Source organism: Candoia aspera, chromosome 14 (genome assembly GCF_035149785.1).
Source record: "Candoia aspera isolate rCanAsp1 chromosome 14, rCanAsp1.hap2, whole genome shotgun sequence".
Classification (NCBI taxonomy): domain Eukaryota; kingdom Metazoa; phylum Chordata; class Lepidosauria; order Squamata; family Boidae; genus Candoia; species Candoia aspera.
The window spans coordinates 4,702,008-4,717,125 of NC_086166.1; the positions used below are offsets into that span (position 1 = coordinate 4,702,008).

General features: G+C 46.8%; 1 protein-coding gene across 1 annotated transcript in view; it reads left to right on the forward strand.

The window, feature by feature from the left end:
• Positions 1-14,216, forward strand: part of LOC134505137 (myosin-16) — a 39,346-nt gene extending 25,130 nt beyond the window's left edge. Inside the window, exons 29-43 of the mRNA XM_063314686.1 lie at positions 585-830; positions 1,403-1,520; positions 2,143-2,270; positions 2,780-2,976; positions 3,131-3,263; positions 3,959-4,175; positions 5,486-5,622; positions 6,239-6,342; positions 7,025-7,217; positions 7,983-8,186; positions 9,982-10,107; positions 11,182-11,352; positions 11,492-11,692; positions 12,625-12,852; positions 13,841-14,216. Coding sequence (XP_063170756.1) covers positions 585-830; positions 1,403-1,520; positions 2,143-2,270; positions 2,780-2,976; positions 3,131-3,263; positions 3,959-4,175; positions 5,486-5,622; positions 6,239-6,342; positions 7,025-7,217; positions 7,983-8,186; positions 9,982-10,107; positions 11,182-11,352; positions 11,492-11,692; positions 12,625-12,828 — 2,379 coding nt within the window. The 3' untranslated portion in view covers positions 12,829-12,852; positions 13,841-14,216. The remainder of the gene's footprint in view (positions 1-584; positions 831-1,402; positions 1,521-2,142; positions 2,271-2,779; positions 2,977-3,130; positions 3,264-3,958; positions 4,176-5,485; positions 5,623-6,238; positions 6,343-7,024; positions 7,218-7,982; positions 8,187-9,981; positions 10,108-11,181; positions 11,353-11,491; positions 11,693-12,624; positions 12,853-13,840) is intronic.
• The last annotated feature ends 902 nt before the right edge of the window (positions 14,217-15,118 follow it).

Consider the following 15,118-nt stretch of genomic DNA (forward strand, 5'->3'; position numbering starts at 1 on the left):
GACGTGTCAGATGACGTCTGGGACAACGCATCAGAGCAGCATTGATCGACTATTTTGGAAGAATGGCCAAAAGCAAAGGATTGAGTATAGGTGTTGATATTTGTATCATTTCTTGGTGGGGGGTCATTTAAATCCCACATTTAAAAGGAAGCTTCTTCTGAAATAATCATGCAACCATAAAAAAATACTTGTCAGACAACATTATTATACCTTTATAGCGTTAATAGCGTAGCTACCTAATGTAAAGGTACTTGGCCAACACTGGAATGTCACAACAATAGAACAGTCCTCATCCAATCAACTCTTTATTACGGTCACAGACCAGCATAAATAGTCCTCACCAGTGGTAGCTGCTACTCATGTCAGCTTTCCTTATGACCTCAGGGTCCAAGGAGATTCCTAAAGTTCACAAGAGTCCTTGAAGTAACCTCATTCTAATTTGTCGAAAGGTTTGAACATCTGGGAATAGCAGGATTCCAGGTGCATCCCAGAAATGAACTGGCTTCATTTCAGTTGTGGGTAAGGAAGACAGGATCCACGGGATGGAGATTCTTACATATTCCCACTCTGCCCCCTGCTCCCAGATTGAGCAAAACCGCAAGCGGGAGGCTGAGCTGCTTAAGCTTCGGCGAGAACTGGAAGAAGCCGCCTTGCAGAGTGAGGCCACGGCATCCACCCTGCGCAAGAAGCACACCGACGCCATGGCCGAGATGACGGAGCACCTTGAGAGCCTGCAGAGGGTCAAGTCCAAGTTGGAGAAAGACAAGCAGGTCATGAAGGCTGAGATTGAAGATCTCAGCAGCAGCATGGAAAATATCCAGAAATCCAAGGTAAGATGAATGAGGGAAAACCCCATTGTGCTAGGCTGGGGACCCCAACCTCATGGCTGGATTCCCACCCAGCATCTTCTCTTTGTCATCTTAGCCATTTGCCTAGAGATGAATTACTGTGATTGAAGAGACCAGGTCAAAATCAGGAACATAGTAGATCTTAACTGGCCACTTTGATGTCTTGAGCTATTGGATGCAATACTACTATTAGCCACCTGTAGAGGAGGCGAGAGTCCTGTATCTTTTCCCCCATCTAGAGGGAGTGTCATGGGGGGAGGAGACTATGAAAGAGGAAACAAGAGATTCAAGATCTGAATACTTTTCCTGCTCTAAATTTATTGACCAGTCTTGCAATGTCTTTAAAGATTTTTCTCTTCGCATCCCTTGGACTGGGAGGCAAAGTATTGGGGAAGTCCAGAGTCCCTCCTCAGGAGGGAGATGGGCGGTGATAAGAATTTGATAAATAAAATAAATCCTAACCACCTACTTCTAAGGGTTGTAGCTGCTTTGTTGAAATGTAAGAAAGAAATAGGGATCATTCTGAGATTGCCTCCTCTTCTATATCCTTGCAGGTTAACGCCGAGTCTCACGTCCGCAGATTGGAGGACAGCCTGACCGAAACCAACGCTCGGTTGGCTGAGATGGAAAGGAATCAAGCAGAAATCAACGCTGTCAGGAACAGACTCCAAGGTTGGTTTCCCTGGGTGATCTCCAGACCTCCACAATTTCCCACCATGGCCACCTCACCCAATAATTCCAGCCTCATGTCCTTTAACGTGAGGTGTTGTAATCCATCCACGTGTCTTTAGTTTTTAGTCCATACCTTAAAGAAATTGTGTTTTCCTCAAGGAAAAGTTAGATTCCAGATGCGACCTCTGAAGGCCAGACTCGATTTATCTCGCCACTTTCTCCAGCTGCATCATTGAATTTTGGTGAATTGGCAGCCAAAACTTGATGCAAGATTCCCTGCCAGTTTGAAGCAGAGAACAAACAAAAGCTATGGGTTGCATTCTAAATTAGGCATAGCTCAGCTAAAGAAGAGAAAATAGAGACAAAAGAAAGGTTTTCAATGTACCTGCTAATCGGAAAAAAACCAGAAATCTCAGCCCCATTCCCATGCATGTGTCCTCACCCATCGGTCCCACCTTCTACAACCCTCACTTTCCTAGGGTGAAGTTCAGTCCCCTGGCCATTCAAAGATTGCTCATGCTGAGTGAAGCACTGGCCAACCAAGCATTGGTGAGATGAGGGCCAAATAAATACATAAATAACCCAGTTCTTCTCCATTCCTCTTTTAATCCTTCCCCTGCAGCTGAGAACAATGAGCTGAGCCGTGAGCATGAAGAAGGCCAGTCACGGCTCAACCAGGTCCTTCGTGTCAAGACATCCCTCACTTCCCAAGTGGATGACTTCAAGCGACAGCTGGATGAGGAGTCCAAGGCAAGCCCTAGGAACAATGGGTGCATCTGCTCATTAAAATCAAAATACTGGAAACTAAGCAAAAGACAGATAAATAGGGAGTCCAAATTCACCTAGTTCTGGAGCTCAGGAATCACCATATCCAAAGATCACACAAGTTGGTGCTCTCCACGTGGGTTTGGCCGCTGATCCCATCATCTTGGAGAAACCATCTTCATGGTGCTGTAGGTGAAACTGGTTGCCATAAAAAGCAATAGCATAACTTTTTGGACATCTCCTGCAAAAAACACCACAGACTAATCAGTGTTGGCTTTTAGGGGGATGGTCAAAATCTGCCAGAAATTCAGAAATCAACCATACTATCAAGTCTGGTTCTTTTTTGATAATTTAAAATCTTTTTTTTTTAAAATGTTGTTGCTCTTTCTGATTTTCATCTGCTTTGGGCTGAAGGTCTTACAAGAGAAACGATAAACAAAGAAAAATAAATATGGGGGAAATACATTAATCAGCTACCCCTTTGGTATCCTTAGGCCCGAAGTACTGCAGTGGTGAGTCTGGCCAACACCAAACATGACCTGGATTTGATCAAGGAGCAGCTGGAGGAAGAGCAGACAGGAAAAGCTGAGCTCCAACGCTTGGTCTCCAAGCTCAACACTGAAGTTACAACCTGGAGGACCAAATATGAAACTGACGCCATTCAGAGAACAGAGGAGCTGGAAGAGACTAAGTGAGTAAGGTGGTAGGACTAGTACTCCCAGCAACCTGACAACGGGTTCTGAGAACTATGGTTCAGTGATACCTGGAAGGCTATCATTTCCCCCATGTTGTTTGACTTATTTCATATCTGGCCAGTCTTTTCTTGTCTTGCGGTCTTCTTGCAGGAGAAAACTGACTGCCCGTCTCCAGGAGGCAGAGGAAGTGGCCGAAACTGCACAAGCCCGGGTAGCCAGCATGGAGAAGAACAAACAGAAGCTCCAGATGGAAGTGGAAGATCTAACTTTGGATCTTGAAAAGGTCAAATCACAAGGTCTTACTGCTGCTTCTGGGGATCATGGTCCCTTCTTGGCACTGATCCCCAACTGACCGGGTTTGCACAACGTGGTATGCCAACACCAAACGAGCCAGATAAGGTTTGGCGTAATGTGTGAACCTGGCAAAAATACTGGGGGAAGCAAGTAAGGCTGAAATCCAGGGTAACAAAATCTACCCTGCAGTTGTGGGCAAGCTTCTTATTCACTCTTTCCTATCTGGGAAGGTGCTGAAGCCAAATAAATGAGCTTCCTCTACTGAAGGCTTAATAGGCTGTTTTGAGACCCTAGTTTGTTTAAAACAGAATAGCAACAATTAGATTCATCGTGAAATCTTGGAGAGGTGACTTAGGAGGGCTCTGGAGGCAGCAAAAATGGGTCTGAAGGGCGGTGATTGCCCACCTCTGATTTAACATGAGCATATTAACCCAAATGAAGCCGCTGAGCTTAAGCTGTTAGCCGCGAATTGTATTGACTGTTCTCGTTAATAAATACATTGCCAGATTCAGCATCAGTACCAAAGAGGGGTAGAGTTGGTTCCCTGTTAGAAAAACTGCCCACCGTAAAAACAACTTTCCATCTGACCTATGAAGACCTAGAAACAAGGCTTGGAGTAGAAGCCAGAAGATCTGAGGGGGACATCCAGGTTGGGTGTGACGCTTGTCTTCTCCTCCCTCTCAGGCCAATGCGGCCTGTGCGGTCCTGGACAAGAAGCAGCGGGCCTTTGACAAGATGTTGGCGGAATGGCAGCAGAAGTGTGAGGAGCTGCAGTTAGAGCTGGACAATTCCCAGAAGGAGTGCCGCATGTACATGACGGAGAACTTCAAGCTCAAGACAGCCTATGAGGAAGCCCTCGAGCAGCTGGAGTCTGTGAAGAAGGAAAACAAGACTCTCCAGGGCAAGTATAGGATGAACAGGGAATGCGCTATTTTTATTTATTTGTTTACTTACTTACTTACTTATCAAATTTGTCACCGCCCATCTCCTCCCACCGGAGGGACTCTCTGGTGGGAGGAGATCTACTAGGGATCTACTTGTGCTAGGGATCTACTTGTGATCCACCTAGACATGTACTGTGCAGAGCCTATTCTAGGCTGGGTGCATTCACATTTATATACCGATGTCTCTGTTACTGTCTATTTGTGTGCGCGGTATATGGATACCAGGAGTACACAAGTTTTTTGGTGATTCATGTTTTTTTTTTAATCCGTTCAGTCGTGTCCGATTCTCAGAGACTGCCCGGACAAGTCCCTGAAGTTTTATTAGCAAGGTTTTCCAGAAGTGACTTGCCATTGCCTTCCTCCTAGGGCCGAGAGAGATGGACTGGCCCAAGGTCACCCAGCTGGCTTTGTGCCCAAGGCAGGACTAGACCTTACGGCCTCCCGGTTTCTAGTCTGGTACCTTCACCACCACACCAAACTGGCCCATGATTCATGATTACACCTCTTTTAAACATTTTGTATTTGTGGGCTGCCCCAGGTGGACTGAAGATGGTAACATAAATCAGCAAGGTTTTGGTTGACATTCCTTGTTTTGTTTCCAGCTGAAAAAAACTGGTGGCATCTCACATCTCTTTAGGATATGCCGCAAATCTTCGTCTCCTAATTCCAGCAGATTCTAGAAATTATGCTGCAAGACTGGATTTCAGGGCATTGTATGGTCCACAGGTTTTCCAGCCTTGGTATGGGGCATGTCAATTTTGCCCATGGGCCTAATTCTGCATATGTGAAACTTCCGCCTTTGTCATATTGAGACCCCAAGGACTTCATAGTGACTTTTGTTCCTGCAAAACAGCTCTCCAGAGCAGTGTTTCTCAACCTTGGCAACTTTAAGATATGCGGACCCATATCTTAAAGTTTAAGAGATGTGGGCTTCAACTCCCAGAATTCCCTAGCCAGCTGGCTGGGGAATTCTGGGAGTTGAAGTCCACACATCTTAAAGGTGCCAAGGTTGAGAAACACTGCTCCAGAATACTGTATAAGAACCCAATCTAAAGCATCTCTGGAAAGAGGCCACATTTGCAATTATCAGTCAGCTGTCAAAAGATGCAAAGAAATAAGCCATGCTGAGCTGAGCAGTCCCTCAGCCGTAATCCAGCTTCTTTAACTAACTAGGCCGGCGTGTGTGCCATGGGGAAAGTCCATGGTCCTGAAATTTAATGATCAGCTTGAATAAGTCTCATGTGTACATGCTTCCTTTTTCTCTCAGAGGAAATCAAAGATCTAATTGACCAGTTGGGCGAGGGAGGAAGGAGTGTCCATGAACTGCAGAAGATGAAAAAGAAGCTGGAAATTGAGAAAGATGAGCTCCAGGTGGCCCTGGAGGAAGCTGAGGCGTCCCTTGAGGTAATGTTTAAAAAGTTAGCATCTTCAATTTGTTTAGGAATCCTGGCCCTTTGTCATCATCCATGGGGCAACCCTTGTCTCAGAGAAGAGGGCCCATGGATTGATACTCTCTCAAAAGGTTACCTTGCCACATGAAAAGAGCACTGGGATTCTTGTTTGGGGAAACTGAGGCCAGAGCCTGGCTGTCCCTGGGAGGTGACAAGATATAGGTGTCCCTGCACTGCTGCAGGCTGCTCACAAGATGGAAGGCTTCTTCATATTAAAACCGCAAAAATAGCTGCTAGAAGGTGGATATCTGGGTAAGAGCTGGCTTAGTCTCCTTCGCTGACTACTGGTTTCATAAATACAAAGATTTGTTTAAGCAGAACAGTAGATCCACCTGAGATGGGTAGGGCTATGATTGTCTGTTTGCGGAGCAACATGGAGTTTACAGCCTACTTTAAGACATACGCTGAAGTGTGTTTCCTGCCTGTAATATAAGTATTGTGCCATTGCTTGGTGTCAGTAGAGATTAAAAGAGATCCATGAACTATGGAGGAATTTGGGGGCTGCCCACAATCTTCGGCTTGCCTACCACAGCCTTAACCCTAAAACAAGCCATGGTTCTGCTCCTCAGGTGGAAGAGAGCAAGCTGATCCGCATTCAGCTGGAACTGGCCCAAGTCAAAGCAGACATTGACAGGAGAATTCATGAGAAGGAGGAAGAATTTGAAGCCACAAGGTTTGGATAATTTCTCTTCAAGTCAGTATTCTCCCTATGTCGTGGGATTCTGCTCCCATCATCCTAGCCTGCATAGCCTCCAAATTGGGGTCACAATTCTCATTGTCCCCATACTGGTGGTGTAAGTTGGGGGTGATGGGATTTGTAGTCCAGCGCACCTGGGCCCACGTTATGAAGAAAACCTCTAGGGATAGCATAGGCATGCTCGACAGACTGCGGCTGTGCTGGCATGTTGGTAAGCCAGGATTTGCCTTAATGGTGGTTTGTTGAACAAATCATCAATTACATTGTAGAAGGAGAGCCAAGTGGGTCTATGGTAGCCAAATCTTCTTCTGATTTTTGGAAACCATATTTTGTGCATCAGGTTAAGTCACAACAGCTACGTTCATTCGGGACTGCAAGCCATAAGGAAGATAGCTTGGTTTTGGCTTAGCATACTGCAAGCATGCCGCTGCTGTATTTTGTAGACCATGGTTTTACTGCCTGGCACCATGTGTGAATCCAGTTTATTCTCCTAAAGTTAACATGTGGGATGACATGTCGTCCCAAACCAAAAACTGACTGGCCATGAGATGGTTCAGTGTGGGTTGAGAACCCAGTGTTGATAACTCATGGAACGTGGTAGATTTCCTTGGAGGTCAAGGTGTGCCTGGAATGGAATGGCCTTTGCTCACCTCTGCAGGAAGAACCACCAGCGTGCCATCGAGTCTCTGCAGTCGAGCTTGGAACTGGAGGCCAAAGGGCGAGCCGAAGCCCTGCGGCTGAAGAAGAAGATGGAGACAGACCTGAATGAAATGGAGATCCAGCTGGACCATGCCAATAAGAACAACAGCGAGCTGGTCAAGGCCTTGAAGAAACTCCAGCAGCAGATCAAGGTGAAAGGAGTTACGGGAAAGGGGACAAGAAGAGAGTGGAGCAAAAGCAGTAGCGTCTGAGTCTGCTTTCTGATATAGCAGCTCCACCTCCTATTTTCCTCCCCACACCTATCCCATGAGATAGGTTGGCCTGGGAGAAGGTCTGGTCCAAAGTCACTCAGGGAGCCTCTGTGGCTGAGATGGACTAGAACCTGGGCCTCCTTGCTCCTCATCCCACCCCTTCACCACTACCTCACTGGCTCTCCTTAAGAGGGTTCCCACTGGTGGCTCCTCATCTTGCAGGAGCCTGGTTGAATGCTTAGCCAGGCCTTCAGAGCCAGCAAAAAGTAAAGCAATCCTTAAAAAACACGCACATGGCAACATTTCAGACCTTTGGATCCTTGGCTGATTACTTCTTCAATTCTCCACGGTTGGTGGGCTGTTTGTGCAACTCATCTTCAGGCTACCACCAGAAGGAATCTCGTTGAAGGCTGATTGCAGAGCTGACAATAGATTTGCAAAACTGTAGTATATACCCACAAGTAGGAACTTACACATTAAATTCCTTGAGGACTTCATTTGCCCATCTCCTCGCTATACATGAGCTTGCTTTTAAGGCAAGTCCCTTCTCCCCAAAGTTCTAGCCTAGATAAATATGGAAGCTTAGAGGCAGCAGGTAGACTAAGATTCAGGACTGGACATACTTCTTGGACCTCCAAACACCCTGTTGACTGATCCCTGGTGGCTCAGACGAAGCATGTCCCTCTGACACTTGTCTGCCTCCAGGACCTTCAGATCCAGATGGACGAAGACGCCCGCCAGCACGAAGAGCTGCGGGAGCAGTACAATCTCCAGGAACGGCGGCTCAGTCTTCTCCAGACAGAGTTGGAAGAGGTGCGCACCAGCCTGGAGGGCAGCGAACGCTCGCGCAAACTGCTTGAGCAGGAACTGGTGGATGTCTCCGAGAGGCACAACGAACTCAACGTTCAGGTGAGACAGCGCTGGCGGCCCTCATCCCTTGTGGGGCAGAAGGGGTGGGTGTTGGCCCTTGGAAGAAACCGAGCTCGTGAAGTCAAGAATCCAAAAGGGGCAGAAATGGCGAAATTACAATATAATCATTCCAGGCAAGGAAATAATCTCCTGTTAAAATCCAGGATAACAGGCCATGGATTCTGTTTTTGATTTAAGCAATCCTTTGGAGAAGGGGTGGCTTGCTTAGATCTGGGCCGTGGTATGGAGAAGGGAGGAATTTAAATCCTACCTTTAGTGTTTGGTGCTTAATCAGTTCCTTTTCTCTATCAGCCTGACATTCCTCCCTTCCAACACATTTTTCTAGCTGCCTTGATTTTAAGCACCAGAAAGGTTGTTCTTACATATTTAGAGTTTCAGTTTTTTTCTCCTCTGCTTTTTATTAACATACTCTTCTCTTGCTGATTGTTTGATTGCATTATTGTTTTCAATCATTTGTAATTCGTGCAGGGAATTCCAGCTACTGGGAGAGCATTGAAATATGAGAAATTGATTTGGGCAAAGCATAGTTGATTTGTGGGAGGGGGCTTCCAGTTACTGCAGCTAAGAGAATAAAATCCCCTCCTCAAGGCTGCTATTCTAATCTGGCTTGTACCTCCTTGCACACATGTACAGGTAGTCCTCAACTTATGACCATTTGTTCGAAGTTATGACAGCACCGAACAGACTTATGACCGGTCCTCACGCTTACAACCATCACAGCATCCCTGCAGTCACGTGATCAACTGGCATGTATTTACGTGGGTTGCAGCATCCTGGGGTCACGTGATTGCCATTTGCAACCTTGCCAGCTGGCTTCTGACAAGCAAAGTCAATGGGGGAAGCCAGATTCACTTAATGACCACGTGATTTGCTTAACAACCATGGCAAAAAAGGTCATAAAATCAGGCGTGACTCACTTAGCAACTGCCTCGCTTAGCGACAGAAGTTCCAGTCCCAATTGTGGTCATAAGTCGAGGATTACCTGTACTCCTTCTTGGCTCGGAAGGAAAAAACAGTGATGCAACTTATGAGACCGTCATCTATTTTTCACCATAAACTGGCGATTGGCCTTACGTTATTTCACTTGAGTAATCTCTACTGCACAAAAACATATAATCCAAACTGCCACTTGTAAGGCAGCTTTTAAAACTGGTTGCTGTTTGAAGAACAATCTAGTTTCATTTAATGAGGGAGTTCTCAAACATTGGGATATCACAGTCAAGTTTGGTCTAGTGGTTAAGGCACTGGGCTAGAAACCAGGAGGCTGTGAGTTCTAGTCCCACCTGAGGCATGAAAGCCGGCTGGGTGACCTTGGGCCAGTCCCTCTCTCTCAGCCCAGCCTACCTCCAAAGGTTGTTGTGGGGAGAATAGGAGGAGGAATGTTCCCCGCCTTGGGTTATTTATAAAAACAATAAAGGCGGGATAAAAATTAAATAAATAAATAAGATGATGTATGGATTTTCAGGACTCTCCCCATGAATAAAGTAACTATTCCATCGTGGTTAGGGCTGGGCAAGAAATAATCTACCGCTGTTAACCATGACGTTTTATGTATGCATGTCACACAGGTTCCCCAGCTTTGCCATACCACGATCACCCGATCTGGCCTCGGGACCAGGTAGTGAGGAGCGAGTCCTAGATCAGGCTTTGACAGCTCTCTGGCTTTGCCTGTGCAAACACGGTCCCTCTTCAAGTTGCTGGCCGTGCCCGAGGGGGGTCTTGAGTTCCCCTGGCTTAACGGGTCCTGCTTTGACGCTTCCTCTTTCTTCTGCAGAACCAGAGCCTGCTGGTGATCAAGCGCAAGCTGGAATCTGACCTCACGCGCATAACGAATGAACATGAGGAACTCATCAGCGAGTTCCGGACGGTGGATGAGAGAGCGAAGAAAGCCATGACCGACGTGAGTTTGTGGTTCTGGAGCTTGGAGAAAGCTTCACCGGTGCATTCCCATGAATGACGGAACCCTTTTCAAACGTGCACTTTGCCCCTGCTGGTCACAGTTGCTGGCGAGACATAGGCTGGCTTGTCTTTATGGAGGCACGTTGGATAGCTCAGGGACAGGCGGCCCCTGGGCCTGCAAACCTTTCCCTGGGCACTTGCCAAAATTTAAAAATTAAATATAACAATAAAGGAGAAGCTGCCACGTGGCGAAGAACCACCCCCAGAATCACTTGGGGTTCCAAGAAGTGTTTTTGGCCTCACATAGTTCCCACAGGCATTCTTGGAAAATAAAAATGGCAAGACGGCCACTTCTTGGCACGTCAGGAGCGCCTTCTCCTCCCCAAGAATAAGCCAAGAAGGAAGAAAGCTTCCTGGGGGGCCAGAGAAGGAGGCAGAGAACAACCACACCATTGTGTATTTTGGTAAAGATATGTTTTGGAGCTGGCCATGCTTATGACGGCAGCCATTTTGGTGATCCTGCCCGTGCCGTGTTCTCCAAAAGGCTGAAGGAGCACACGGACCTTGAAATGTTGCACTCCTGGAGTAGATCCAATGTGTGTGAAAGGCCGAGGAGAACCCTACTCTGCAGTGGATTTCTTTTGCCAGTCTGCATCAAAACCAAATCTGCTGCCTCATCATCTAGAGAGGGACAGTTGCCAGCCCCATCCCCCCTTGTGAGGTTCATGGACAAGGGCCAGGTGACAGATCTCCTCGGTGGTGGCCCCATTTTTTGGAACACCCTTCCCTTGGAGGTATGGACAGTCCCTGCCCTACATCCATTTCAACAATTAGGGAAAGCAGTGTTCCAACAGGTTTCCGGTACTTAGGTTACTCATAACTGATGTGTTTGATTTTCAGTGATGATTTTTTATTGTTGTGTGTGATTCTCAGTGTCTTGTTTTTGTCATGACCCTATTTGGTCTGAGGTGGACTGCAAATATTATCAAATGTATTAGCGTTGATGCATTATTTAAGAACGTTTGGGTGGAGACCAATCCAATGGTTAATCCCCCTTCACCGGCTGCCCCTCCAGGCCTCCCGCATGGCTGAAGAGCTGCGGCAGGAACAGGATCACTCCATGCACTTGGAGAAGATCAAGAAGAACTATGAGGTCACCATCAAGGACCTGCAGGTCAAGATGGAGGAAGCAGAGCAAATGGCCTTGAAAGGCGGGAAACGCACCATCATGAAGCTGGAGACCCGGGTAAGAACTCTCCACCCCCATCCCCTTTCCAGCTTCTAAAGCTTCCCACTTTCTTGGTGGCATCAGGCCAGTCCCTCACGACTCTCCCTAGCCCCCCTTGAGGCTGGTCTCACAAGCTTGGCCTCTGTTTCCTTTCCAGATTAAGGAACTTGAATCCGAACTAGATTCCGAACAAAAACGCCACGTGGAGACGGTGAAAATGCTGCAGAAGAACGAGCGGCGTCTGAAGGAGCTGGTCTTCCAGACGGAAGAGGACCACAAGACCAACCAGCGCATGCAGGAACTGGTGGAAAAGCTGCAGAACAAACTGAAGACGTACAAGAGACAAATCGAAGAGGCTGTACGTACCATCACTTTTAAGCGTACTTCTTTCCACCCATCAATCTATATTACTTAAAAGGGATGGGTGTGTAATGCTCCCGCTGTGAGCATTTTTTTCCTAACAGCCATTTGTATTCAATGTAGTTAATACGTGCCTTGTTAATCTCCTTGAAACAGCAACAAGAATTGTATTTATTTATTCCAGTGTTTCTCACCTTTGGCAACTTTAAGAGGGATGGACTTCAACTCCCAGAATTCCTCAGCCAGCATTGGAATTCTGGGAGTTGAAGTCCACACACCTTCAAGTGGCCAAGGCTGAGAAACATGGATTTATTCAGCGCTTATAATTAAGGGCAGGACACAGGATACAACAGCTGATGCCATATTATTTTACAATTGATTATGACACTATAATGGAAAGTAAGGAGCCTTTAAACTAAAAGGACCACAATATATTTATCATATTAACCTCGATAGGGTTGAAGTACCTGGAATGAATTTATTTATTTTAAAACCACTTCCCTGGTGGTTTGGATGGATCGATCTAACTCTGAAGGGGTCCATCTGCATCTTCCCAGCAGCTTGCTCTCCCGACAAGGAAGAGAAAGATGGAGGGGGGGTTGTTAAAAGGAGGGGGGAAATTGTGGAAATTAAGAAAAATAGGTGGCTCCACCTACTACTTGCTTTAGCCCCTCCCACCATGCTGGGAAAAGATTTCAAAACATAATACAGTTGCAGCCCTAGAAGGAATGCATCCCCTCCACTTTCCTTTAGACATTTGGGGGAAATTTTATTTATTTGATTTGTATATCTGCCCACCTCGCAGACGTGCCTCTGGGCAGCTCACAACTATTAAAACAACCAGTTACTGGGAGCTGGCTTCGAACTTGCTTCTTCTCATGTCGGTGGTGCAAATCCCCTGTCCCACCCTAACCCCAATCCTCACCGCAGGAGGAGCAAGCAAATCAGAGCTTGGCGAGGTATCGGAAGACGGCACATGAACTGGACGATGCAGAAGAGAGAGCAGGAATGGCCGAATCGGCTCTGAACAAACTCCGCACCAGGCACCGGCTCTCCACCGGCAAAGCATTCACTTCCGTGGAGATCATCCAGGTCTCCAAATCCGCCAGCTCCAAGTCTGCCGCAGAGGAATGAGTCTCCCCGTTGTCCCTGCAACTGGTATGTACGGCATTGTTTGGCCACGGTGGCATTGAAGAAACCCCAGTTGACCGAGCTTGTGCAGGATGAGGTTCCCACGGGGAGCCAATGTGTTTCGCTGGGGGTCTGCTGGGTGGGAACTCAGCCGCTGCCAGAGGGAAGGGGAGATTGGAAGGAAGGAGAAAGTGGGGTGGGAAATACGTTTTGGAGATCTCAGCAAGCATCTGGGCTAGGAAATCTTCACCTAGACCGGGGTCCCCAAACTTTTCAGCTCATCGACCCCTCCATGAAGTTTCAGATTGTCCATCAACCCCCATACTACTTTAACTACAGGTAGTCCTCACTTAATGACAATGGGGACTGGAATTTTGGTTGCTAAGCAAAGCAGTCATTAAGCAAATCCAACCAGATTTTGCCACCTTTTTTGCAGCGGTTATTAAGTAAATCACCATGGGTGTTAAGCAAACCATGTGGTCGTTAAGCAAATCATGCGGTTCCCCATTGATTTTGCTTGCCGGAAGCTAGCCCGGAAGGTCAAAAATGGCGATTACATGACCACAGGATGCTGCGACAGCCATAAATGTGAACTGGTTGCCAAGTGCCCAAATTGTGATCACTGGACTGGGGGGGGGGGAACACTGCGACAGTCGTTAAGTGTGAGGAACGGTCGCAAGTTGGTTTTCCAGCACTTTTGTAAGTCCGAACCATAGCTAAACAAATGGTCATGAAGAGAGGACTACCTGTAATAGTATTAATAATAATAATAGCAGCAGTAATAATAATATCAACCTTGGATAGTCCCATTGACCCTTGGGGGGTCGATACTGACCAATTTGGGGAACCCTGACCTAGATTGAAGCCCAGCCTTCTACCTTGGCTGTCCTTGTTGAGCTTGCTTTTTTCTCCCATTTGTGCCATCAGTTTGTCTCCAACCTCGGTGCCTTCTCCTCTTCAGCCTTCCTCTCTCTTTGCTCTGATTTGCCCCAGCTAAATTGCCTTTCTGTTGCAGTCTGACAGGCCAAGCATCTCAGACGGTTGCACCTTGGGAAGATCGCTTGCTACTGTAGGGATAACTGGAGCAGCCTGAACACCTTTGAAAAGGCCCTTGCAAGGAAGTAGATGAAGGAAAGTGGAAGGGAAGAGCTTCTTGGCCTCGGGGGGAAGAAAGGGGGTCCTCTAACCCACTGTGAGCACCGGTCAGATTTTCTTCTCCAAGAAGATGGTGGACCGTAGACAAGTTCTCAGAGTCAAAGGCATCTGATTTGAATGCAGTCTGCTTGCGTTTTCATGCCAAGGACGGAAAACGTTAGGAGGGTCCGGCTTGGGCTGTTTCTTGTAAATACTCCCCTACTTAGAATAATCATGCTTAGTCCGAATAAAGCTTCATCCTCTGAAAAAAAGATCTCGTTGGAGTCTTTTCCTTTCCTCTGATCCCTCCCCTCCCCTTTCCTCTGATCCCTTCCCTTCTACTTCCTTCTTTCCTTGCCCTTCCCTTCCCTTCCCTTCCCTGGCTTTCTATACTTTGTATTAGTTTTATCTGTATAGTGTAATCTTTAATAAAGCCAGGGAAGTTGAAGTCCGCACGTCTTGAAGTGACCAAGGTTGAAAAACACTGCTTTAGGACCTCACCCTCCATCCTAATCAGCATAAGTTCATTAAGGGTTACCAGAAATAACACCCAGCCAAGGATGGATTGTAAAGCTAAGTCATATACTTTTCACCTTCAGAATTCCTGCGACGCTTTGTCTCGTCCTGGAGAATTAATGCAAGTAGTGAAACTAAGAGATTACTACAAATTGTTTAGTGTGGATAATACATTAGTTTTGCATGCAGCGGTGGGAGAACACACACAAGAGGGGGAAGGAGGTTGAGACCCAACCCTGCCACTTTCACCTTTCCCAACAGCAAAATACCTTTGGAAAGATAAAACCTGCATTCCAGTTGTGCAATTTTTAACTGACCCAGCTGCAAAACTTTTTTTTTAAACACCCCCCCAAAGCCAGTTGACCAGGGCAACAATTCTTAGCATTAAAATATTTTCTGTGCCTTGTTATCCAGACTTCTGGCGAGGCTCAATCCCCACGCTACACAAACCACACTTGCTTATGGATTGGTTCTGTTGGTCTCATGGACCTATTTCACACCACCATTAAGCCAAAACTTGGTTTGGTTTTCATTTAGCACGTTGTACAAATCCACTGTGGTTTGTTAACTCCTGGTTCATGCTCGAGTCAATTATGGCTTGCTTAATAAACCTTGGCTAAACCGTGTACAAACCCAGTCACTG